The sequence below is a fragment of the Aulonocara stuartgranti genome, assembly GCF_965226115.1.
Source record: "Aulonocara stuartgranti genome assembly, chromosome: 4".
Lineage (NCBI taxonomy): Eukaryota > Metazoa > Chordata > Actinopteri > Cichliformes > Cichlidae > Aulonocara > Aulonocara stuartgranti.
In genome coordinates, this window is record NC_138942.1 from 7,539,603 (window position 1) to 7,566,560 (window position 26,958).

Consider the following 26,958-nt stretch of genomic DNA (forward strand, 5'->3'; position numbering starts at 1 on the left):
GAAATGTATAAAAAAAAGTCTATTGGAGGCAACTTTTTTGCAAAATCTGACAATCTGGATAGCACACAATAGCTCTATGTTTAGACTCTAGTTTAGACATAAGGGAACTCTTCCAGAGGAACAACAGAGGATGGCCTCTCCTCTATGAAAAAAATTGAAGTATGGACAGTAATAACAAGAACTAAATGACACTATGAAAAATAAACTTGCCACAAAAAGGAAGGAAACTTCCTTTTTCTTCTAACAATACTTCTTAGCAATAAATCCTACAGGGAGTGCAGAATTATTAGGCAAATGAGTATTTTGTCCACATCATCCTCTTCATGCATGTTGTCTTACTCCAAGCTGTATAGGCTCGAAAGCCTACTACCAATTAAGCATATTAGGTGATGTGCAACTCTGTAATGAGAAGGGGTGTGGTCTAATGACATCAACACCCTATATCAGGTGTGCATAATTATTAGGCAACGTCCTTTCCTTTGGCAAAATGGGTCAAAAGAAGGACTTGACAGGCTCAGAAAAGTCAAAAATAGTGAGATATCTTGCAGAGGGATGCAGCAGTCTCAAAATTGCAAAGCTTCTGAAGCGTGATCATCGAACAATCAAGCGTTTCATTCAAAATAGTCAACAGGGTCGCAAGAAGCGTGTGGAAAAACCAAGTTGCAAAATAACTGCCCATGAACTGAGAAAAGTCAAGCGTGCAGCTGCCAAGATGCCACTTGCCACCAGTTTGGCCATATTTCAGAGCTGCAACATCACTGGAGTGCCCAAAAGCACAAGGTGTGCAATACTCAGAGACATGGCCAAGGTAAGAAAGGCTGAAAGACGACCACCACTGAACAAGACACACAAGCTGAAACGTCAAGACTGGGCCAAGAAATATCTCAAGACTGGTTTTTCTAAGGTTTTATGGACTGATGAAATGAGAGTGAGTCTTGATGGGCCAGATGGATGGGCCCGTGGCTGGATTGGTAAAGGGCAGAGAGCTCCAGTCCGACTCAGACGCCAGCAAGGTGGAGGTGGAGTACTGGTTTGGGCTGGTATCATCAAAGATGAGCTTGTGGGGCCTTTTCGGGTTGAGGATGGAGTCAAGCTCAACTCCCAGTCCTACTGCCAGTTTCTAGAAGACACCTTCTTCAAGCAGTGGTACAGGAAGAAGTCTGCATCCTTCAAGAAAAACATGATTTTCATGCAGGACAATGCTCCATCACACGCGTCCAAGTACTCCACAGCGTGGCTGGCAAGAAAGGGTATAAAAGAAGAAAAACTAATGACATGGCCTCCTTGTTCACCTGATCTGAACTCCATTGAGAACCTGTGGTCCATCATCAAATGTGAGATTTACAAGGAGGGAAAACAGTACACCTCTCTGAACAGTGTCTGGGAGGCTGTGGTTGCTGCTGCACGCAATGTTGATGGTGAACAGATCAAAACACTGACAGAATCCATGGATGGCAGGCTTTTGAGTGTCCTTGCAAAGAAAGGTGGCTATATTGGTCGCTGATTTGTTTTTGTTTTGTTTTTGAATGTCAGAAATGTATATTTGTGAATGTGGAGATGTTATATTGGTGTCACTGGTAAAAATAAATAATTGAAATGGGTATATATTTGTTTTTTGTTAAGTTGCCTAATAATTATGCACAGTAATAGTCACCTGCACACACAGATATCCCCCTAAAATGGCTAAAACTAAAAACTACTTCCAAAAACATTCAGCTTTGATATTAATGAGTTTTTTGGGTTCATTGAGAACATGGTTGTTGTTCAATAATAACATTATTCCTCAAAAATACAACTTGCCTAATAATTCTGCACTCCCTGTATACCGTTGGAAGGTCTCTTTATTTGTCTCTAACTCCTCATGTTGGTGACCAGCTTGGTCGCACACTGCTGTGGGATGGGATGACATTTTTCAACCAGCATTTACTGCTGTTAAACTACCAATATGTCTTGTTTCTTCATAATTCAATTATCCAATCCAACAAATAACACCAAACAAGAGTTATTAGCAGAATAAGCTGTTTGGCGTTGGCAGAGAAGATTTGGCAAGTTTTTCATGAGTGCAACCCACATTCTCAACACTACTGCTCAACCCACAAATGCATTTTCCTTACAAATGTGGTATCCTTCCAGTGGTATATAAGATTTATTACCAAGAAGTATTGTTACCACAAAGAAATAATCAACCAAACACTAATTTCCTTACTTTTTATGTTAATTTTAGAACAGCGGTACAGAAATCTTACTATAACGTCCATCTCCTCCTTAACAGGTAGGCACATCTGAACGAAACTTTGGAAAAACTTCATCACATATATTGTGGTTATTAAAATTTTTGGATTTTTGTGTATCTATCTATCTATCTATCTATCTATCTATCTATCTATCTATCTATCTATCTATCTATCTATCTATCTATCTATCTATCTATAATGTTCATTTCCCTTAACTTAGTAACAGTTACTCACTCGTATAGTCAGCTGAGTCGGGGTATGACCGGGGCCTCCTCCCGTGTTTTCTGGGTTAAAGTTGGATGTGGGGCTGCACAGGAAGCTGGGTTTGAGGACGTATCCACAGTGACCATTTGCGAGGAAGCGGCCCTGGTTCAGGTCCATTTGCTCCCCAGCCGTCTGGAAGTTTAGAGCCACTTAACGGCAGAAAGAGGAAAGTGGAGGGACACGGGATTAAATTAACGGAATCAGAGATGTCAGCAGGTTACATGTGACATAACAGTAAGTTTACAGAAATAAAACACGTCTCTGGGTTTTTAAAAAGCGTAGCTTTCAGTGTGGAGTACCAACCCAGCTGGCATCCACAGTTCCACATTTCCTGAGGATCATAGTTGGATGATTGAAGGCGCTGGCCACAAGGGTAGATCCGGCTCAGCTGCCTGCTGTTGTGTCTTACAAAAAGCTTCCCTGTAAATAAAAAGACAGAAATCCACAAGCCATGATACGTTGAGGGCTAATTATAATTTCTGTAGAACCAGCTGAACCAGCTGCACAAAAGACACGATGCTGGCAAACTTTTTGAATTTCTCTATCTGATGTCAAGATGCAATTATCTCCACTATTGTACCAGACTCTTTGATGTGCTTGAGGGCATCGTTTTCAGAGAAAGAAGACATTTCATTTGGCGGTTTTTCAGACACATTTCCAAACCCACGGAAGGGGACACTCTTGCAGTAAACCACCAGGTCGGATAGCTCGGGGCACAGTTTCGAACGGACCTGGAAAAGGCAATGCAAAGAAAATTGGTCAATTAACTAAAGCGTTTGTGTTAACAGCTTCCACGACTCAATAACAAGCCTTTCTTGAACTGACCTTTGCAGGATCCTTCATGGGTGTGCTCTTAATGCTGCTGGCTAGTTCATCTTCAGAGCTCGAAGAGAAGCTGGTGCAGCTGCTGTTCTTCACCAGCTCACCCAGGTGAGGAGTGTGTTTCTTTCCTTTTACCAAAATGCGCCCCTTAAGCTCCTGCAAGGAATGCCATTGGAATAAATTACTTTATTAGAAAGGCAAATGGGTCCAGCTGTGCTTCTATGTGTGTGGTTGTTGTACTTCGGGAGAAGGCAGGTCTCTCAGTGCCTGGTCACTGAGAGGCTCTGTGAGCAGTTTTTTGCCCAGGATATTACGGAGGTGTTTGTCCATGACAGCCTGCTGCTCCACAGAACAGTGATTCTCCAAGGACAGGATTAGAGGGTATGGGGACGTCTGCAGGGAGAAACACAGGAAAACTCTTATGCTAAGCCGTTAAAATGCAATTAGATCACATTATAGCAATGCAAAACCCAAGAGTATAATACTATACAAAATACCACAGGATTGCCTCAGAGTCAGGTGTATAACCAAAAGAAGTGCAGTGGGTTGGCACAGCTGTAAGCACAACGCATAACTGCATATTTCCATGAGTGAAAGCTACAAAATCTCTTACCTTGAAGGCATACTGACCGATGGTTTCAATGACTTCCTTAAAGGGCACTTTGGAGGTGAGTGTGTGCCCGTGGTAGATGACGGGTTCACCTTTATCTCCATCCCAGCAGTCTAGCTCCACACAGCGGCAGCCCTGAATTAGAGCCCTGACAGTGACAGATTTATTCATTTGAAACCACAGGCACATATCTCACTAGACTGACTGAGGGCCAATGTTGCATTCTTCTCTGTCTCAATACCTCATGTACGGCTCAGTGCTGCTCGCACCGGTGACTTGGTCCTTGGTAAGGTAAGTGTTGTGTGACGAGGAGATGAAGTAATGGGCCAGGGGGTGGGTCATGTCCTGGTAAACTCTGGCATGGTTAGGGTTGAAGACATCATTCTCCAGAGACAGCATGTACATGGTGAAACCATTTTGTGTCATGAGCAGGTTCTTCTGAGCTGTAATAAATGGTATTTTATTTCCATCAATTTGTAATCTTTAAGTGGATTTAACAGGATAACGAAGGGCTTTAAACAAGTAAAAAGAAAGCAGGGATACATGGAAGACGTGAAATGGCATAACATATCAGCCTATGTATATCATTTAGGAAGCAGAGGACAGCATGAGGAAGAAAGCTCAAAACTGTGGAAAGGGAATCAGACCTAGAGTTGCCAGAAGTATTATTTCTTCTTTTATGCTGTTAATTTACATAATTAATAATATATATTATGATATAAGTGCATCAAACTTAACTTTTCCTGTCTTTAACAATCAGTTGAATTCAATTCAGTTTAATTGACACCAAAATTAGGTTGCAGTTGGTTTTTAGCATGCAACATTAAAACAGGACAACACTGGTCACAACCACCAAACAGGTGGGCCTCTGAAAATAGATAACCAAGTTTTAGAAAAAAAAAACAAAAAAACAATGTTGGTGTGCACAAACCAGAGACAGATAAACAAATCACAAACCGGCACAACTCAGATAACCTAGGCTGCAAATGTACTATTTTTTTTTTTTTATTGAGACCTCTCATGAACATAATAATAATAATGGATTGGATTTATATAGCGCTTTTCAAGGCACCCAAAGCGCTTTACAATACCACTATTCATTCATTTGCGCATTCACACACTGGTGGAGGCAAGCTACGGTTGTAGCCACAGCTGCCCTGGGGAAGACTGACAGAAGCGAGGCTGCCATATCGCGCCATCGGCTCCTCTGGCCAGTAGACGGTAGGGTAAAGTGTCTTGCCCAAGGACACAACGACCAGGACAGAGAGCCCAGGGATTGAACCGCCGACCTTCCGGTTACAGATACGCCTCCCAAACCCCTGAGCCACGGTCGCACCCCAATAACATAAGAGGTTTATAAAAAGTTATATTCTATTAAATATATATATCCAATCTAAGGAATAATTTCTTGTCTTAATTTGAAACTAAATTCTGTCATACAGTTGAGTCATAACTACATTCTTCTTGTGGTTAATATTATTTCTTGTTTACAGTAATTATTGTCAAGGGAATTAGTTGTACTGACCAATCCAGGGTGTAGTCTGCCTTTTCCCAAATGACAGCTGGGATAATTTTGATTTTTTTAAACAGATGTTATGACATTATTGCTAAAAGAAAATTAAAAGGTTTCCTCAGTTTAAGAGTATCAACTCTGATATGTTTAGTAATTTTACTGTTTTCATGAACAAAACTTATTCAGTGTCCTTTACAGTGGACAGCAGAACTTACTACCTCACGTTTTCATGTCCATCATTTAGATAGCAGAAGACAGATGGAGGAAAAAAAGCTCAAAATTGTGGAAAGAGAATCAGGCCTAAAGTTGCTTAAAGTTTGATTTCTTCTTTTATCCTGTTGATTTACATAATTAATGATATATAATATGGTAGAAATGCATTCAGCTTTACTTTTCCTGTATTTAACAATTAGTTCAACTCAGTTTAAATGACACCAAAATTAGGCTGAAGTTGGTTTTTAGCATGAGACATGTAAACAGGACAACACTGGCCACAACCACCAAACAGGTGGGCCTCTGAAAATAGATAACTAGGTTATAGGAAAAAAAGAAATCCAATGTTGGTGTGCACAAACCAGAGACAGATAAACAAATTACAAACAGGCACAACTCATAACCTAGGCTCCAAATGTACCGTTTCATGTAGACCTCTTATAAACATACAAGGTTTACAAGGCTTTTTTAGAGTGTAGAGTTATATGCACACTAAATCTATATTTTAATAGATATATATAATGCAATCTAAGGAACTCATGCAAGGAGCCTCTCTGTCATACCATTCCTGATCACTATTAATGCTTTGGGTGATGAGACCTAAAAAGCCCGGTTGAGGTAAGTATTAGGTGTACACAATGAAGTTTAATAAAAAGCGTGATGTTGATAGGTTACATGTTAAAATGATGTTTTAATGCTCAGATTTGTTTCCTTCTTCTTCTTTTTTTCAGAAATGGAACCAATATCATTCATTCTGTAATTAAACATGACCCCATGTCCATTGTGAGGGACAGAAGATTAAAATAAATAAATAGCTTTTTTTCCGTAATATGTTTCTCTCAAACACAATACTTCTATCCCTTTATGCCCCTTTATGTCACAAATCTCAGATCATGTCAGACTGTTTCTTGAGCATGACAATGAGTTCACTCTCAAAGTCACGGAAAGAGCACCTTTAGGATGTGGTGGAAGGAGAGATTTCTATTTTGGATGTGCAGCTGACAGATCTGCAGGAATGTCATCATGACCAAAAATGAAGATTGTTTCCTGAACATTCTTGAATCAATGCTACATAGAAGGAGGCCGAAACAGGTACTAAGAAGGCATCCCTAATAAAATGGTTAGTGAGTGCACATACAGTATAATCAGTACTGTCATTATGGCTGAATTATAATAACTCAGTGATAAGAAAAGCGAAGCAAAGCACAACTTTTCTTTCTTAAAACAACGAGCTCTCACTGCTGGATTGCTTTTTTTGCACAGCAGCAGGATTGTGCCTCAGATTTTATGGTGATAGGCTAAATCGCTATTTCTTTTGTATGGAGACGGCATCAAAAGTCACATTCAGAATGTATTTATATATAAATATTTTGGGTTCCTCCTTTGAGTCCTTTAATGACTGCTTTTACAACTTACCCCGGTCATTGAGCTCATAGGTGAGTATAAGACTTCGAGCATGATCCAGCGACGCGTCCTCCCCTTGATCTCCCAGGAAATCACGCAGCTCAGCAGTGGAGAGCACGCTACCTTTACTTGAATAGTGTCTAAACACGGCATCTAGCTCAGGCCGTCGCAGCAGCTCCCTGCAGAACTCTTCAATTTCTGTGTGATCCAGGCGGCCATCGCCAGATTGGTCACACCGCTGAGATGCACAGAAAAGGTGTGTGTTAAAAAGAGCCAAGAAAGTGAACACACAGAGAAGAAAATAGACAATATCAAAGGCTGTTCACTTTTATTTTGGGAGTGCATCAAACTCCCTGTGGGAAAAGCACCTCTATAATAATTCAACGCAGCTGTGCGCACCTACGTTGAAAACATGCTTCTTTGCACTGTAAGCTGCACAGAGAAGAAGAATAACACTAACAATTCTGCCATAATAGTGAAGTGAGGGACATAGCAGGTAGTAATCCCTGCACAAAAGAGAAATAAATGGCTCGTGATTTGTTGTGGGGAAGATAAGAGGGAGGGGGTAAAGATGTGGAGTGAGGCTGGTGGTTGGCTTGCTGCTGGGGTTGGTAATTGAACACAGACTCTGGACTCCAGGGTGTCCGAGTAAAATGACACCTCCTTAACCAGATAGCAACAACTCTACAGCTCTGTAATTCCCTCACTTCTTTACACTCAGTGCTGCAGTTTAATGAGCATACAGGTACTAAAACATCACATGACTCTGACCTTGAATAAGCAGCGGGCATATTGCTCGCTCACGTCAATGTTGATCATCAGCAGCAGCCGTTTGACCTCATCGTAGCTCATCTTGCCGTCGTTGTTCTGATCTGCTCGCTTGAGGTACCCCCGAATCCAAGTGTAGGGAGTTAAGAAATCAAGCAAGACTAAAGCATAGAGTCAAACTGTTAAGACGGTACTTTTATATGGGATGTTACTGGGTTTTATTTGTTATAAATCCACTTAATACCTGCTCTTTTCCCAAGGGAGGTTATTTTTGCTAAACCTCCTTTTTCTTATATTTGATCTCTTTTTTATTCTATCCTGCTGTTATTGAAAGGGTCTGTATTTTTCCTTTTCATACTCACCCTTTCTAGCAAGAATTAAAGGACAAAATGCATATTTGGTACATGAATTTGATTTGAAACTGAGTCAAGTAAAGCATCATCTTCCAAAACAGATACTGGAATTGTCTCTTAGTGTTTTTCCAGACTGATAATGCTATAGCCTTTTGACACGATAACTATCAGCAACTGACTCATCTTTATGCATTTAGTGCTTTTCACATTGTGTTGGACCATTAAAGCAAAAGCCATTTACAATTCAATGTCAATTTTTAACCTGTTGATAGTTTATGGTGTCCTTGCACAGCCACATTAAGTGAAAAGCACTTGCTGCACTTGACATGAGTTTTATTTCACAATGAAAACAAAATGAGAAACAAACAGAGCAACGGGGAAGATCTTATACTCTACCTGAACACTACACTGCTATTTTCCTCTGGCTATGAGAGATTATAATTAAGAGTGATAGCAGGCCTATATTTAGACAGGGCTTTTTTGTCGAGCAATTACCTCTCACCTTAGCTATGCTGTGTACGTAGGACGGTACATGTGACAGCAGAGTCAGTCACCATAGCAATGCTGCCTCAGCTATGCTATATTTATTCTAGCATATTGGAAATTGGGCAGGATATTGGTCCAGTTTTTCCTTCTGACTCATTCTGGCCACTCGCTCCTTTAACATGCGGAGACCTCGCACCCAGTGCTGAGCTTCCTCTGCAGTGGGGCACTTCAGGTCCAGGCTCTTCCTGGCTCCTTTGAAGACCACTGTGAAGCACTGGTTCTCTGGTAGGGTTCCAGACAGCCGCCTCAGTGCCTCCGACTGGTAGCCTTCACACACACACTCCACCTCCGTCACTGCAACTGGGACAGGAGCGATAATATCGATGAGTAAACTGCTTCAGCAGGAGACCATGGTTGCACAAGAAGCAGCTAAAGGTCAAGTGTGAGGCGTTTTTAGAGAATGCGAGTGACACATTAATGAGACTGCGAAACATATTATATCCACACATGTTCGTCAGCAGACTAATTTTAAAACAAAAAAAACAAAAAATGACATGAGAGTAATGACTTAGACCTTCAGTGTGAGGTTCCTGTACTGACAGCTTGAGAATCAGGCTTCATTTAAAGTATGAGACATGAAAAAAAGAAATCTAACTGTGCTGCTAGAGGCCATTCAGTATCAGATAAAATATAGTGCAAAATATATATGAAATCTTGTCTTGTGCCCCCCCCTCCCTATAAAATTAAAACCTATTTATTCAAAGTTTTATTTATTTATTATTATTTTTCAAAAGGTTGTGTGGATGCCACCTGCAGCGGCTCTCCACCTGCCTGACTAAGAATTACCAAGAAAATTATTATATTCAGCAAAGTTCAAATGGGCTATTTCCTTAATCTAAAAGTAAAAAATAATTAAGGGATTTCTCAATTACCGTAAATACATTTTCCGTAGCACAGCAAATAGCACATTTGCCCTACATGTTCACAATCAGGAGGAAACACAAAACCCAACCACCAGGGGTCAAAAGTAGTGTCCTATTGCCAGCTCCAACCTGGGATAAATGGGAGGGGTGTGGGAAATAAAGGAGCAGCTGGATGTACGGTACATCACATCATCATAATATTAAGACAGCCCCAAAACATATCTGCACCCAAAGGACCACACCTAAAAAGAATATAAATAACCAGCAACGAGGTCTTTTTTATTTTAGCATGACGGTAGCAAACATGTTCTGCATTCTGCACAACATCACTCTGTTAAGCCGGTTGTGAATCCAGTCTGTCCACAGTTCAGACCAGTGAGTCATTAAAAGCTTTTGGCATTCCAAAGAAGAAGTAGAAGAAGAAGAAGAAGTAGAAGAAATAGTAGAAGTAGTAGAAGTAGAAGAAGAAGAAGAAGAAGAAGAAGAAGAAGAAGAAACTCCCATATTCACAAGGGGTTGGCTTCAAAACTTAAAAATTCATAAGCATTGTAAGTTTTAACATTTTATATGCTCTTTGTACTTTAGTAAGGAAATATAGGATTTACGTTATTTGTTTTTATTTTTTCCAGCTCAAAAAGGGGAAAGGCGTTTTTTTCCCCAAAATATGCATATGCATTTTTACATTTTGAATCTCAACAATTCAACATCCTAAAGAGCATAAGTGCACTGCACTGCAAGTCTTCATTTTTGGCCCGGGAAAAAACCTCAGATTTACAACTATAAACAAGGGGAGGAAACAGGCTGACACTAACACACAGTGTCTCCTAGTTTATTCTAACACTAGAACTTTATTCAGCACAGGAGCTCTTCTGCTTCTGCACTGAGATGCCTGCTGGGCAATAAGTATTCTCTGACAATAACCTCATTCTCTTGCTAGAGGTCATAAAAGCCTCTGCAATCCACCTCTTCGAAATTACTCCGCATTCTTCCTTTGTGGTCAGGTGGTGTATATTACGCCAGGATCACACGCAACCCTGAACTTCAGACATTAGATCAAATCAGACCTGGGAGACTAGAAAGAGGGAAGAGAGCCAGACCTTTATCCCGTACAGAGATTTGGTCCTCAGCAGCCTGCCAGTGTCTTAAGTGGTCACTCTGTTCTCACGCTGCTTGATGTCATCATTCTATGGAGTGTTACACGCTGCAGCTCGGCCGCTCTGTGTCTATTTGCGGCATGGCTGGCACAATCAAAACGGCCTTCACACCCATTGACCCACAAACCTGCCCAACCACACACGCTGTGAGACAAGCGGCAAGGGTTAGGATTAAACTGCATTCTAACATAAGGGTGGAGATCACAAACAGCACAGAGGTGGGAGAGCCAAAGGTCAGGCAACAAGGGAGAAAACAAAGCTGATCTCATATTACGTGCTCAAAGCTTTCCACCTTGAAGTAAATTTTCATTTCAACAGAAAGAATTAGCTACAAAGACCTAAATGGAATGGGAGACTGAACAGATGCTGCTGCGAAGTCTCTTTTGCTCTTTTACTTTCATTAACTCTTCCAGGAATTGTGCTTCGGTAATTTAGGCCATCAGTCCAACCCTCTGATGCCATGACAGAAGAGTTGCGCTCTGAACAAGATTTGTGTCCTACATACTGCGCTGACATCCATGAATTGATTCCCTGAATAACTAGATAAAAGACATTACTATCTTTCCCCTGTGTGCTTTGGCACAACATCCTAATATAGCTACTACATGACTAGTTGTTTAAAACAGTGGGCTGAAAAGCAAGGCATTATAATAACATTACATAATATAATGGATGAGCTGTGAAATTAAGTATAAAGTCTACTAACTTCTTCCCCACTATTTTATTACTGAAAATGGTGCTTTGCAAAAGATGCTTTAGGTACTCAAGGAGGTCCGATCGCTAAAAGAATTGAAAATAAATATTAACAGCAAAAAAAAAACCCAAAACAATCTCATCTGCTTTTGCAGTTTAATTTTACCCTTAAGCAACTTGCAAACCTCCAACTATAACTTATCTTGTTTTTCACCTTGTGTACATAACCTTAAGGAGTTTGTGCAAAGAGTGATAACAGGCCCAAACTTGCATAAGTGGGAGTTGAGTCTATAGGATTCTATGTAATATCAGTTTTGTTTACCCGCTATAACAGAAAACACTCAATTCAATTAAACTTGGACATTGATCATTAGCTTGACGTTTGTTTTTCAAGGTGAAACATTCAAACATGGGGGAATCTCGACCTACCACTCTCAACCAGGGTAACCTACAGGCATGTTTCCTCTGTGTTGACTTTCTAGAGAGCAGCTACACTCTCCTTCCACATGTCAAACAATCACTGGAGTGATATTTAAAGGGCCTATCACAAGTTAGTCACACCCTGAAGCATACCATGCTTTTTCTGTTAAAAAAATACTTAAATTAGGCTACTGATACCATAATGTTCTATTGAGGACTTTCAAATAATCTTAATGCTTTCTGAAACTAAAGGAATAAATGCACATTTAAGAAATTTCTGCACTGGCTTTACTTTTCAGTCTCAGAAGCTAAATCCAGTTTTATGCGCTGGTAAATTATAAACTGATCCCATCAAAGAGCTCATGCCCATTTCTGTCGGAGGTCTAAGTGTCAGTAAGACTATTAAATGTATATTAGGAAGCTTGAATTGGTAAGTCATAACCACTACAGATCACATGATTACCCTCCTCAGTTACCAGAGAAACTAGAACCGTCTTTAAATGGGCAAAGTAGGGGAGAGGGCAGAAGACAGAGCCAAGATAAAGCAGCTCAACAACCCCAAACAATGTGCAGGCTGAATGAGCGCACTGAATCACATCTCAGTTTCTATTGGACTAATGGCGGGACGCTTACATTGCTTGCTTTAAATATAATTCAGTTTGCGCTGTTCTCACGTACACTCTTCCATTACTTAAGTTTCCTTTCTATTTATCGTATTAGTTCACTCATGCTCACAATCAAAGCTCCTTTTCCTCCTCAACTCCTATTCATAACTACCCCACTTCTCCTCTTCATTAGGTCATGATGTCTGCTCAAGCCAGCCCCCCACCCCGCCACACACTGAGCTCTCCTTACAGAGTACTCTGACCATAAAGCTGGATTTCAGACAAACTTACATGTCTGCTGGGCTTTGCCTTTGCGGGAGCTCTTGGACTCGCACCACACGGTGAGTCCGTCCTCCAGCAGCCGCATGCTTCGGTTCCTTTGCCAACTTGTAGACCGAACTTTCAGCATGCTGGAACCTGCCATCATCACGCGTATGTCCTCATTTTCATGAAGCCCTGGAGAATACACACATTCACAAAACAGAGCTGTTAATGCATGCATGACTCTGGTTGACACTGTGCAAATGCATCATCAGCAACTTAAGTTCAGCTTGTCTTCACATACATGCCTATTGTTTGATCAGTTTAATCAGGTTCATAAGTGCACATCTGTTTTCCCAAGTTCCTTAACTCTAATGCCAAACATATTATATTTGATACAGGAGTTTATGTCAGTGTTTTGAGACCTCTAAATCATCATCAACAAAACTTAAAATTAATTGCACATTACATTTTTGGGCAATAGATTGCACAAACGCCAGATGCAGTAAAACTGATACTGAAATTAAAAGTCACATATGCAAACTGATATCTCATTTCTTTCTTTTTTGTCAGAAGGTTCAATAAACACTCCAGTATGATTTTTTTTTCTGACAGTTATTTAGTGAGTCAAGCTTCACAGGGCATACTTTTATGAAATTTTAGACAAATGACAGTGCAATGCTTTAACTGAAGTGCTTAGCACAAAATGACAGTGCTTACAGATTCATCCATCCATTCTCTTCCATTCTTATCCTTTTGAGGGTCGCAGCGGGGCTGGAGCCTATCCCAGCTGTCTTAGGGCAAGAGGCAGGGTACCACCTAGACAGGTTGCTGGTCTGTCGCAGGGCTAACACATAAAGACAGACAACCATTCGCACTCACGTTCACAACTTTAGAGTTACCAATTAACCGAACTCCACTAACTGCATGTCTTTGGACTGTGGGAGGAAGCCAGAGTACCTGCAGAGAACCCACGCAAACAATATAATGTTTACTATGTTTATGCATCAAGACTGACAGAAGAAGTTTTCTATAAGGGCTTGAAGTGCTGCTGTTTAAAGTTTATGCACACAACCTTCTACACTGAATATCTAACGAGTTTGGTCAGTAGCTTGACAAGTGTTAAATGTTTGCTAAATGCAGCAGCTAGTGTGTTGTTATCATCATTTCCAATAAGGACACAATTAGCAGTTTGAATTAAGACAAAACTACCCTATGGAGAGTCACAAATTATGCATGTGAGTCTGTAGTGGATTTATGAAGTGAACTATGGGTACGTACTGTTAGCATGCAACATGCATTAACTTCAGTGAAAAGCTCAAGACATCATTGCCCGTGTTTGATGTGAATCTCATCGGTTTTGATCAAAAGTCTGACCTAGATGAAGCAAAAGGGATCACCTCTAAAGTACACTTCATGACATTCAGCCAGAGGCATTACAAATGTGACAATAAGCCATAAAGGGTCTACAAAATTTTGTGTCATTCCATGTAAGGAGTGTAGAGACATATCCTGGGGTCAACAACCGTTACTATCAAAAGAACAATTATTGAATAACTTTTGCCCAACAAGTTCTGTGTGGAGCTGCAAAACATATTTGAACCTCATTTTAAAACTGACTGCATATGACGCATAGATTCATCAGCATTACTAATAGGTGTAAAAAATTTAATCACATGTGGCTACTCTGCTTTGTGATATTTCTAATTACTTTTAACCTTTTAAACAGTACATTTGCACAATAACTGAAACTAGCCCTCTGACTGAACAATGGGCTGTGAGGTCAGCTCCTTGATCATTAATATGCAAATTATCAGTTTCAGTCATTGTGCCGTGTACTGTTTATAAGGTTGGGGAAACCTTCAGTCCGCTGAAACTGAAGAAGTCACCTGGATGAGTGATGAAACATTTCTCACACTGAAAATGCAACGACCAGGTGAACAGAATCAACCTTTTGGGAGTTACTTACCTGGATGATTGAACATGCTTTAAGACACTGTGATGGTGGAAACTGATCAAAAGTCGCTAATTTTGATATTGCATAAAAGAGTTTTAAAATAATACTAAAATAACATTTTAAAAAAATAAGGCAGTTCTCATCTTTTTACTTCAGCTACATACAGCAATCAGCCTTTGGCCCTGTAAACACAGCCTGTTCTTTTTAAATCGCTTGTTTTATTATTTGCTCATTTCTTCCTGCAGAGCAAATCAGTAAGCCAGCAGCGCTGGCAGTGAGAGGAAACAAATCTGTCCGCACACCATTTCCTCAAGAACTTTTTTTTCTTCCCCCATTTATAACTAGGGAGACTAAATGTTCATTACATCCATGCAATCCACTGAGCCTCATATTGGAGTAAATGAAAATTAAGAGGATAACACAGGATATGCTTTTTTAAAAAACCCAAACAAAGTCATTGGAGACTTAACTCAACCTAAACCACTGTTTACATTTTCAGAACTGTAGTATGTGCCATTTCTGCAGCTTTAGCATGCCTAGCTATCTTACCCATCAGTCACTTAGGCCTAGAGAGTGTTTGGCAACCTTTTGGAAACCTCTGGTTGTTTTGATAGAGGGTGCTCTATCAAAAACCTTGTTGTGATTGCTTTGGTTGCTAGCAGTTAATTGTGGTTACCTGTGGTTTGCATGAAAGATGCTGATTTGTCTGCAAATACTCTCTAAATGGTAGTGAAATTTGAAAAAGTGTGGTGGAAACCAGAAATGTAGAACGTTCACCTCCAGAGTAAAAGTTCCACGTCAGCGCTGAAGCCAACACATTGCAACAGGTGTAGCTTTGACTTTGAAGGTGAATGGTGTCCGTTTCCAATTTGCAACACAATTACAGTTTCACAACCACTTGGCAAGCAGTTTGTGTTTACAGACAAGCTGCCATCTTACACCCAAACTGCCGTAACCACAGCAAACTGCTAGTGAAAGCAATCAAAATGAGGTTTTTGGTATAGCATTGTAATCAAATTAACACTAGCAACTCCCACCAGCTGCTTGCCAACTGGTTGCACAATACATGCATTTTTCCCTATTAGATGGTCACAGACTGATCTGTAGGCCTCTGTGATTGGGGCCTGACTAAAATATCACTCCATCTTGAAATAATCTCAGAAATATTGTAAAATAAAATGTGGTTTTTTTATGTGTCTCAGTACTTAGATGTCATCACCTAATTTTTTAAAAAATGTGACTTTATAGTTGCTTTCGTGTTTATCTGCTTTATTCAGTCCTTTTCTGTTTATCCTTTGAGCTTTTTGAGAGCTTGAGAGTGTTTGCTGGTTTTAAAAATGCCTGCCTTTCATTCAGCCATCTTATTTACTTGAAAACTGACCTTGAACAAATACTTGGACAAATATGCTCAACGCATCTTTGCTTATATCCAAAACCTTGGGCTGTGTTATATATACAAACCTTGGAAAAAATGACCGGTGCATTTGGCGTGTGAGTCAAGCGTTCATGGATCATCTAAAAAAACCATGACTTTATCATTTAGTAGTATTTATCTGTTTTCTTTAGGGTGAATAAACCACTGTCAGTTTAAAAGAAAGCTGATCAATGAGATGTAATTCAGTCATGATAGTTTGTAGATTTACTTCTCTCCGGGGGCAGGAGCAGGCCAAAAGGCAGCAGGAATGAAAGCTGCTATAACAGCTGGAGTATGGACGGCTTGTGAAAATGTTTGTCCAGCTGTATTGCTCGTATTAGTGTTTCCTCGCTATTAACGTCACTGGAGATGCAAGATTCACAATTTCAGTGGTGCCTTAGATAGTAAGCATATATCACCACTTGGCTGTGGAACTGGTCAGGCCATATAATCAATGAAGAAAAAACGCATTGCAAATTTTAAAGGCCCTTTATTGTAGCATAACAGACTTTAAGACTTATCTGAGACTAAATTATTCATTAATGGCAGAAGCAACTGGGAATGAAAAGCTATCCAAACCAACCTGACCCTATGTGATGAAGTAGTCTGCCCCTCTCATTAAACCATGAATGAACTGTGATTAACTTTATGTTTTGAAAAGGTGAATTCAATTATTTCAAGAGCTACACGTAGACTGTTAGAATCTGTGTGTTTTGAGTTTTGTGAGTTTTTGATTCGCTTCTGGATTTATATGTGATTATTACTTATAATGATAACTTTTTATTTGCCTAGTGCTTTGGTGTTTAGTATTTTTCCACCCAGTGCTTATAATTCTAGTTTTTAGTCCCTTTTTTGGTTGAGTCAGTTCCCTTTTTTGTCCACTCTGTCTTAGTCTTGTTTCCTTGGTTGTTTCTCTGTCTGTTTGTGTCCAGTCTCCGTCTCTGTATTTGTTTACTTTTGTCTGTGTCTACTCTGCATTTCTGTTTCCTGTTTACTTCATCACCTGTTTTTTATTTCACATGGTCCCTGTCTGTTTCTCCAGTCGTGTCCCCTTGTCTGTCTGGTTTCTCCGTGTCCAGTCGTTTTAGTGCCGTATCCCCTCAGGCTTGTCTCCATTTGTTTATTTTCTTCCCTGGATCAAGTTTGTGTGTCTGGAGCTTGTTTCCTGCCTCTTGTCCTATGTGTGTTGTGTTGAGTTTTGCTTGTTAGCCTGATTTAGTTCACCTGTGTTCCCCGGTGTGTTCAGTTTAAGTTCCTTGTATCCTTGTTTCCTGCATATTCAGCAATAAAGCTGCTGTCAGCTTCAGTTCTCCATCTGAGACCCGCATATTGGGTCCACACCTCTGGATGCCACACAGCAACATATAACACAGGCCTAACTACAACCAGACCCAGTGAATCAAAAAATCATTTACATAGAACCTGTCTGACAAAGTAGAGTAGTCTAAGAAAGAAAATCTCAAAAAGCAACCTATCACACCATGATCTACAAGACTGGGCAAAAATAGTATCCATGGGGCAGTTCCAAGGTGAAAACCACACAGGCTTGTCTCACATTTGACAGAAAACATCTTGATGGTCCCCAAGACTGGAAATAATATTCTGTGTACAGACAAGACAACATTTCGGGAAGGTATGAGTCCTGTTGGATCTGCTATAAAACTAACAGCATTTCATAAAACGAACATCATGGTAGTATAACGGGCTGAGGCTGCTTTGTTAAAACTGATGGACCCCTGGACTCTGCTCTCTACCAGAAAATCCTGAAAGATGAAATCCAGCCATCAGTTCATGACCTGAATCTGGTGGCCAAAGTTCCTCCACAGTGACGTGAAAGACTCAGTCAGTTATTGCAAATGCTCGATTGCAGTTGTTCCTGTCAAAGTAGCACAACCAGTTATTAGATTCCGGGAGCAGTTGCTTTTTCACTTAGGGCCAGGGCTGGACTGGAACAAAAAATTGGCCCGGGCATTTTGACTACAGACCGGCCCCCCAGGTATTACAGGAAAAGCCATAAAGCCTTTGAATGAAAACAGACGCTGTTGTGAAAGTGATGGACACTGTCTTGTTGGTATATGTATGATTTCTATACATTTTACGTCAGATAAAAACTTTGGTTGTAATCTTCAGATAATTATTTAATAAAAGCAAGACATTTTAAATGAGAATAAGAACATATTTCTTTGTGCCCCCTTTTCCCTGTTAATGCCCTACCTGGCCCCCTGGCAAAACTTTGCTAGATCCGCCCCTGCATAGTTACCAGCTGTCAGCGTAAAAAAGGATCCTGGTGTTATTTGTCTCTCAGAAACAGTTCATAACTTCCCTTTAACTCATTCATGTCACCTAAAAGGTAAACCTGTTTGTCCATCACCTGTTCAGCTTGATGATTCAGTAAGGACATCTCCTGGTTTCATCTTCATGTTTCCCTCTCACCACGTATCCAAACCGATATCATGACCAGCAGCTTAACAGCTGTGGTTCCAGCAAACATCAGCTGATACTTGAAATTAATATTAAACAAATTCTAACAACAGCTGATCAAGCTTAAACGTGCAGCTGTTGTTTAGCGCGACATCCGCTGGTTTCCTCTTTCTGGCGCAAAGTGGGCGATAAACAAACAAGAGAGAAAAGCTGATCAGCTGATCATTGATCAGTTTCATGATCGTGTTCATTGAAGTAGAAACAGGAGAGGGAGGGGAAAGAATGAGCAAAGAATGAGCAAAGAAGAGGCAGCTGACAGCGTAAAGACAGAATAACTCCAGCAAATGCCCCGTATGCCCGATGGCCAGTCCAGCTATGCTTAGGGCCAAGTAGGTTTGGATAGATTTATTTTAATTAATTAATTATTAAATCATCATTTAAAAGCAACATTTTGTATTTACTCAGGTTATCTTTGTCTAATTTTACATTTTGCTTGATGATCAGGACGAGGTCAAATACTTTTCCACTGTGTATTTCAACAGGTTTTTTTTTTTAATGTATTTATAGTAGTAAGGAGTGTTTCCTTTAAATTATGCATGTTTGTGACTTTGCTGCTTTCTCATTTAGTTAATCATTTCAGTAAATGTGAGGTTAAAAGGTTAAGTTGTTACATTTCTCATTGGGAGGGTTTGAAAATGTTTTGACTTTCACTTTAACAGTTCTTAATCAAGTAAATGTATCTGAATATGTAAATGCTTCAAACAACTGGTTTAACTGGTTTAAAAAGTTATGTTAAGAACTTGGTTGCTGCAATTAGCCTATTGAATAGGCATAGGTTAGTTGCGTTACTAGGCAATAGTAATGCAACTAACACAGGTGTTAAACAGCATTCAGCCATGGCATGTTTAGTCTTTTGCAAGAACAAATGGGCTCTCTTATGGAACCTTCCCTTTTAGTACTGCTGAAGGAAACAGCCAAAACCAGCTCTCACTCACTGCTCAAATTATTCTTCAGGCTTTAGTCTTTTCTGTTCATGTCTAAAGAAAGGGCTTCATTTGTTTCTTTAGCTCTTAAATCACAGTCCTCATCGTGTCAGTGCCAAGTTCTGGAGTAAGTAATGGACCCCCAAAGTTATAGCAAACAGAAACTTCCCTCCACTCCCTCCCTATCCCTGAAAGCGCACTGGGTGAAACCATGGATTTCTCCCCATCAGGGTTGAAAACAAAGAACTCCCCCTGCCAGGCCGTCCATAACAAGCCTGTTTTTCCAAGCTGTTACCACATGCAAGGCATTCCCACAAGCACAGCACAAGGACCTGATTAACTGCAGGTCAGTGACCACGCTAAGCTACCCAAACAGCCTTAACTAGCTCTCTCTCAACCTCCTGCTTCACTTTTTATTATTCCCTCTCCCGCTACAGCCACATTCTTGTTTTACTGCCTGTATAATTTTATTATCTGCCCACAATGCAAAGTTCGAGTAGCTACAAGTCCCCAAGTGTGGCCATATCCACAGATTTAAGAAATTTGGTACAGTTTGGTGTACTTCTGAAAAGCCTCTTCATAACATTTCGGTTTAGCATGTTGGTGTACTATTTTAAAAGAGGCTGAAAAGTCTGTAGCATAGAAGTGTTTTTGCCCCAGTTCTAATGTTATTGTACGAAACATGCTCACAAATGTCAGTGTTTACTGATATTTACCATGTTTACTGTCTTAGTTTGCCATTTTGATTTGCTACCTTTTGCTAATGAGCTATTACCAACAGATATTTAGTCATTAATTAAAGCTGTGATTTTAATGATGATGTTGTAAGAAAAAGTATGCTAATTTGCTTGATAAGCCTAATGTAATAGCACACTCGGAGTAAAAAAAAACCCGCTGAGGCAACACTGACAATTTAAAAGGTTTTAAAAAAGTACAACTGTTAAACCTTATCTTTAAATCAAGATAGAGTCCAGATATCCATCAAAAAGAGGCGCTTACTGAGAGTGGGTTTTGTCAGCAGGTACATGTAAACAAGTCAGCTAGCTGACATCTACAGAAGCTAAAGCTTAGCTTATTCTGGCTGAAGTAGTTCCAAATCACCAAACTTTAAAGCACTGCTAGAGTTTGTGCATAAAGATGAAAACTAAACACCGGTTATATTTTGGTAGTTAGTAAAGTTTGGCTAATTAACACATACAAATGAGCCGACTTTTAACAAGGTACACCTTGTTAATACCAGGCCGGGCCTGTGACGGCCTATATGCTAGTTATAACATCAATTCAACAAGTTTCTGGAAACATTACTCAGAGATTTGTCTATTTTGACGTGATAATGTCATGCATTGGTCTTGCTCTCTGGAAATTTTTTACTCTTCTCTGGAAAAACTAGGAATTACTGTGCAGAAAATCACAGTAGATCATCAGTTTCTAAAATACTCAGAGATCATCTTGTCTGGAACCAACAACTGTGCCACATTCAAAATCTCTCCAATCACCTTTCTTTCCCATTCTGATGCTCAGTTTGACCTTTGGGGGGTTATCTTAACCGTGTATACAAGACTATAATGCAATCACTGCCACATGATTGGCTCAACAAATATTTGTACCACTTCAAATCAGGCATTCTTAGGATAATACTGGCACAGTGGCACTCTCTTAGAAATAAAGGGTTTTCAATAAAAGTACTCAAGGATCATTCAGTGAGGAGCAACATCTGCAATTTCTCCAGTTGGCAAAGGCAACTGTGATAATGCGGCAGGAAGAAGACATAAAACTGCAGCCAAGAGAATGTCTGGGATGACACGATCCAAAATACAAGGTTAGTTAAGAAGATGTTGTGTAGTTTTGAAAAAGTATAATCCCAAAATTATGGCTAGACAGGTATTTATAATTTGCTGAAATAATAATGTCTGGGACAGTTAACCCAGACGCTGTACTGTACACTGAGTTTTTAAAAGCCTACTTAAGAGGGATGCTACTAATGAGCATTGCTTTAAAAAGTGTTGCCTCCTGTAAATGAGTTCCTCAGTCAAAGCAGTAAAAGCTAGGACTGAAAAACACAGTTCATCTCCTATGGAGGTAACAGAGGTGTGCATCACATATTTAATGTCAATTAACCAAATGTTCATGCAGGAAAGAGAAAGGGACACCACAGCCAATAAGATTCCTTCTCAGGGGAACGTGAAAGTAAATGAAATTTCATGACAATACAATGAATAGTTAGAAGAGATCTTTTCGTCTCAACCCAACAGACTGACATTATCTATCTCTACAACTGTGCCACTTGCAAGTGGATAAAGCAAATAACGGAAAACAATTAACATTTTAATTAACTCAGCAATGGAGATTCCTCCGAGGGTGCTTTGACACTGTGAGCAGCAGTGTAGCTTTAACGCTGAAAGGAGGATTAAAATCCAAATAACTATATCAGCTGGTCAGTGCACTGTGCTTGCATGAGTCCTCTTCACTCAGGCCCACATACCAGCTCCTCCCGGGACACGGTTCACGTTTCTGTCAGCATAGCAGCAGTCACAAGAGTCAGCTAGCATGGATTCTCGCATAAAGATAGACAAGTATAGGGGCTGTAGATTTAATACGGGCCAATTAAAGTTTCTCAGCTCTGTCGCACAGCTGTCCCCTCTAGGAGGCAAACAGTGGCATCCAGTCTGCATCTCCAAAATCAAAAGTGTTTAGGCAAAATGATGAGATTCCAGCTCAAAAGAAGAAAAATGATCAGTTGGAAACCGTATTTTTCTTCTTTGGAATCGGGACTCTCTGTGGAATTTCCTGATGTGAACCCCCCCCCCCCCCCCAACCCCCCAAAAAAGGACTGAGTAGAAAAAAGTGAGTGTTATTTGGAAATGCAGAATCGTTGCCAATGGTTTCTGGACAGCAGGGAGTTGAACATGAAAGCAGAGCAGCCTCTTTGTATTCAGTCGAAAACAAACAGCTTTTAGTCAAACGTTTCTTTGTCTCTTATAATGAATGAAACATCATTTATTTGCTCATTAATAAGCAAGTTATGACCACACAGTAAGCAGGACTCACTGTGTGCGACTAGACTCGCTCTGAACAATATCTGGATTCCAGTAAAATATTAAAAAAAATGTTGAGAAATAAATGAGCTTTTGTAAAAAACTGTCATTTTATTTGCCAATATGTGGTTAAATATGCCGTCAAAGCACAATTTAAGGTTGCAATGCGTATTAACAAGGCTATGATCGTGATTTTTAAGCCACATTAAAGTCAAACCTCTACTGTTGATTTACTGTTTTCCAACCTGAGGTTGGCAGACTTAACCATAGGCAGGAGAAAACCAGACTTTGAGAGCAGTATGGTTTGGTAGAAGGGAAAGGGGATTCCTATTTTCTTTTGGACAGTGCACAACTTGAAAAAAAATTGAAATTTGAATGGAGTTGAATAGAGCTGACTTTAGCTTGAACACGTCAGTATATATTTTACCTTTTGTCTAATAAACTGGCAATACTTTTCTTTGCTACAGTGTGAGCCTGCACACACAAAAACAGCGGAGCTGTGATTATTTAGAAAAAAAAAGGTTATTCACAATCAAATTCAAATTCAAATTTTATTAGTCACATACACAGTCGGAATAAGTGTCTGTTGTTACACAACTGATGCTATTTATTGTATGTTGGGGCTCAGTTAGATCCCACTGAGGTTAAATCCTTCTAAACACCTGACCATTCAAACCGAATAACAGATGATAACCTTGTTGATTGTGACCTGTTTGGCCGGGAATGTTGTTGACCACAATCGCAGACATAAAGCATATGTAAAGCTCTCAGATTTACAGCTGAGTTTACTCAGATACCAAACAGATACCACGTATTCCCTGCAGCGGCCTCCGAAAACATCACCTCAGCTCACGATCGTGTTTACATTCATCTTGTAGATGCAACGTGTGAAATTGTCCCATCTCTTCGGTCTAAACCGACTGAAACTCATCATGGATGTTGTTTTGTAAATCCTTGGCTTATGCAGGCTGTTGGCTCACACAAGAAACTAATTGCTGTGTACCACCGTTAACAGCGCTGCCAACAGCCGCAGACTCTCTCCCTGAAATCAAATCCCCCAAAACCCCTGTGGGGACGTCTGTGGCAATGAATATTATTTATCCATGTTTGCGCTAGTCTGATTCAAACATGGATTATCTCAAAACTAACAAATCTCTGCCTCTCAGGCCACATTCGTCACTTTGGCTCACTGTGAGTGAGAAATGTTTGAACGAGGAAGGCGGATCAGTCCTGTGACACCACATGACACAAAACCTTTGAACTTAGGTCAGTCCCACCTGCAGATTGCGAAACTATTCGGTGTTTTCGCTTTGATGTGAAAGCGGCTAAAACATGGTGGGTGGACAGTCACCTGACAAATTTATGACAACAAGTGGTGGTGGTGAGTCTACTTGGGTGACCTCACGTGCTTTATTATTAAGTATTAGTGGGACACTCAAATATAGCAATGCCAGTGTTGCGTTTTCAGGCGCAGATACAGTTTCAGACTTCAGTAATGCTTAAACAAGTCTGTGCATAGTGTCAGAGTTTAAACATGGTGCCACTGCAGAAGTATGGATCCATGTTTACACACTGTTGCAAAAACATTAAAATTCTGCATTTCTGTTTTCACTAAACATGCAAGAAGAGCTGAATTTATAAGAGATTGTTTCTGCATACTGTTTTTACTTATTAAGGTCTTTGCTTTCAATCACAATTTTGGCCTATAGCGACTTTAGGATAAATAAAGTTGTTATTTGCAGCCACCCCCTTACCACTAGGGGCTGCCACAGCAGATAACTCCACATGTTTGATTTGACAGAGTTCTTAAACGGATGCCAACCCCAAAAAACTTGTATCTCTGGCAAGAATCAAACCAGCAACCACTACACCACTGCAGATAAAACAATTATTATGCCCCATTCTGGGTTGTTATAATTATCTTCCTGGAGTTTAACGTCATGATCCGGAGTCTGTTTATCAGTAATCCCCCAAGTTTCACATTTTCCTCTCCTGGTGCGTTTCCTGTATCTTGTCTAGTCCCCATCTCTGCATTAGAGAGCCTCTGTTTAGTTATTCCTCGTTTTATTTAGTTAGTTTCTCGTGTGTTTTATTTAATTTTGCATCTTTTGTCTCATTTTCTTCAGTTAGGTTCAGCTGTGTTAACGGGTGTTTTCCATACCCCTGATTACCCCACGTGCATATTTAATCCCTTATGGTTTTCTTAGCTCATTGTTGTGCTGTACTGTGTCAGCTTGTTAGTGCCTCCCTCATATGTTCCTGTTTCGATTACTTTGTGCTGTTCTTTGTCAGCTAACTGGACTTCCTGTTTCAGTTGACCAATAAAACACTTAATACTCTATTTTGTTTATAAGATATTAAGAAAAAGAGTTGGATTTACTTCCTCAGTAATTGTGTTAAAATTATGATTTAAAACTGACCAAAAATAATTATGATACTGCAGACCAGAAATACTCAGACCAGCCCATTTTACACCACCAACCATGCCATGTTCAAAGTCACTTCAATTACCTTTCTTCCTCATTCCAGTGCTCCGTTTGACCGTCAGCAGGTTGTTCTAATCATGTCTACATGCCTAAATGCACAGTGTTCCTACCAGGTGATTGGCTGATTACCTATTTGTCTTAATAGGCAGTTGAACAGATGTGCCTAATTAGGTAGTCATGAGTGCATTCCTCATGCTTATGCTGTTACAATGTTGGATGCTCATGTGAAACACTGCCAAAGTTTCAGGCTTCATGCTGCTCTGAATGCTCAGTTTCAGACCGGTTTCTACTCTTGGCTATGTGCCACTGTACATCAATGAGAGTGGAAATCCCTGATATAGTACAGCTTATTACTGGATCATATTGTGCCAGTGCAACACCTCAAGATAAATATTTACAAGTGAGTCATGCAAAACTACTCTACTAAAGTCCAGGAATTAAAAATATGGGGTTGGGTAAAAAAACACAATACGTCCCCTTTATACATATAAAACTGAAAAGAAAAAAAAAGAAATAAAATAAAAAGCAAAGATTTCATCCAACATTTCTGTCTGTGAGCTAATTTTGTATGCCTGCATATATACGTCGTTAACACTGGTTCAGCCTTCCAGAAATCCAGCGTCTTCTCAGAGATTCTGACAGGTGCGCTATGGCTGCTCAGCAAGTGTCTATTTTGGGGCGAGTTTGGGAAGGGGCAGTGACATATCGGGACTGAACTGTGAGGGGAGTAGGCTGAGATGGGAATGGCGAGGAGCCTGAATCAGAGCAGTAGTCCAGTGAGCAACTCTGCTCTTCATAAACACATGACTGTTGTAACTACACCCACAAATACTCAGAACTTCGCTTCTGTTTGATGCCATTATCTGTAAGCTCGGTCATTACTCACTTTCTAAGAACATCATCATTTTAAAAAAGCAAACCTGTTATGCCTGTTTTGTTAATGTATTTTTTGTAAACTGGGGGAAGTAAATGAATGACACGAATTAACGAGACTACAAATTAAACCAAACAATCTGTAACTAAGAAGTGAGCAATTATCAATGAAAGTAGGTGAAATGAATCATCTTTTCAGAAAGATGCAAAGATTTCTCGAATCACACCGCCTTCTAAGAGAAACTATGTTATGAATTATGAAGGCATAAATAGCTACCGATTATAATTGCTGTCTTAGAAAAAGGCAACATAACAAACAAGGTGACTAAAAATCACTGAAGCCTCAGTTAAGTTTGTACCAACAATGAGCGGAAAAACAAAACAAAACACTTCAGCCTGGAGCTGACGGTGAACTCCTAGGAGCAGGTCAGATTTGGAGGTGTCCTTACCGAGCCTCCTGATGAGGTCCGTCGTCTTCTCATTCACTTTCCTCCTGTGCTCCCTGGGACTGGTCTTGCCGGTGCCTACGCTTAACATGATCGCTACATAAACTCCAGCGAAATAAACTTAAGCTTGTAACTTTAGGGGTTTGAGGAAGCTGAGGGCGCAGGTGTCCTTAAACTGCCCCAGACAGACCCCCAGCCCGCAGAAAGAGAGCGAGCGAGAGAGAGAGAGAACCGACCGCAGGAGTCCCCTCCCCAGATTTGCTACTCATGTTTGTGCGCAGGACTCCAAACGAGTCGCACGCTTCTGGAGCCAACACCTTACTCCTCCTCCTCCTCTTCCTCTTCCTGCCCCAACGAAAACGTAAAGGGACCTTGGTGGTGGATCAGGTATGGTCAAGTCCCCCTCCATACATTAATTTGTATACAAACTTGTTTAAATGGTTTAAAGCGCACTATGTGCGCACAGAGTCTCAACAGTTGCGTATCAAAGCGTTTTTGGTTAAATCTGTTCTTCAAAAAAAACCAAAAAACTTTTTATGGGACCTTTTTGTTTTTTGTAAATAAAATAAATAAACCCAAATATAGACTTGTTTGAAATGTTTATTTCGAGTTTATTTTGC

At 40.1% G+C, this 26,958-nt stretch overlaps 1 protein-coding gene across 2 annotated transcripts in view; it reads right to left on the reverse strand.

The window, feature by feature from the left end:
• plcd3a (phospholipase C, delta 3a) overlaps positions 1-26,758 on the reverse strand; it is a 28,851-nt gene extending 2,093 nt beyond the window's left edge. The window contains exons 1-12 of one of the 2 annotated variants that reach the window (XM_082529042.1): positions 26,342-26,758; positions 12,754-12,918; positions 8,799-9,027; positions 7,832-7,961; positions 7,073-7,298; positions 4,172-4,373; positions 3,934-4,078; positions 3,561-3,713; positions 3,324-3,476; positions 3,079-3,229; positions 2,802-2,918; positions 2,469-2,647 (exon numbers count right to left, since the gene is read on the reverse strand). In XM_082529042.1, the coding sequence (XP_082385168.1) occupies positions 2,469-2,647; positions 2,802-2,918; positions 3,079-3,229; positions 3,324-3,476; positions 3,561-3,713; positions 3,934-4,078; positions 4,172-4,373; positions 7,073-7,298; positions 7,832-7,961; positions 8,799-9,027; positions 12,754-12,918; positions 26,342-26,429 (1,938 nt within the window). In that variant the 5' untranslated portion in view covers positions 26,430-26,758. Of the gene's footprint in view, positions 1-2,468; positions 2,648-2,801; positions 2,919-3,078; positions 3,230-3,323; positions 3,477-3,560; positions 3,714-3,933; positions 4,079-4,171; positions 4,374-7,072; positions 7,299-7,831; positions 7,962-8,798; positions 9,028-12,753; positions 12,919-25,044; positions 25,075-26,341 lie in introns of those variants that run through there. The other variant, XM_082529043.1, reaches the window with a different exon arrangement.
• Between the last annotated feature and the right edge of the window lie 200 nt (positions 26,759-26,958).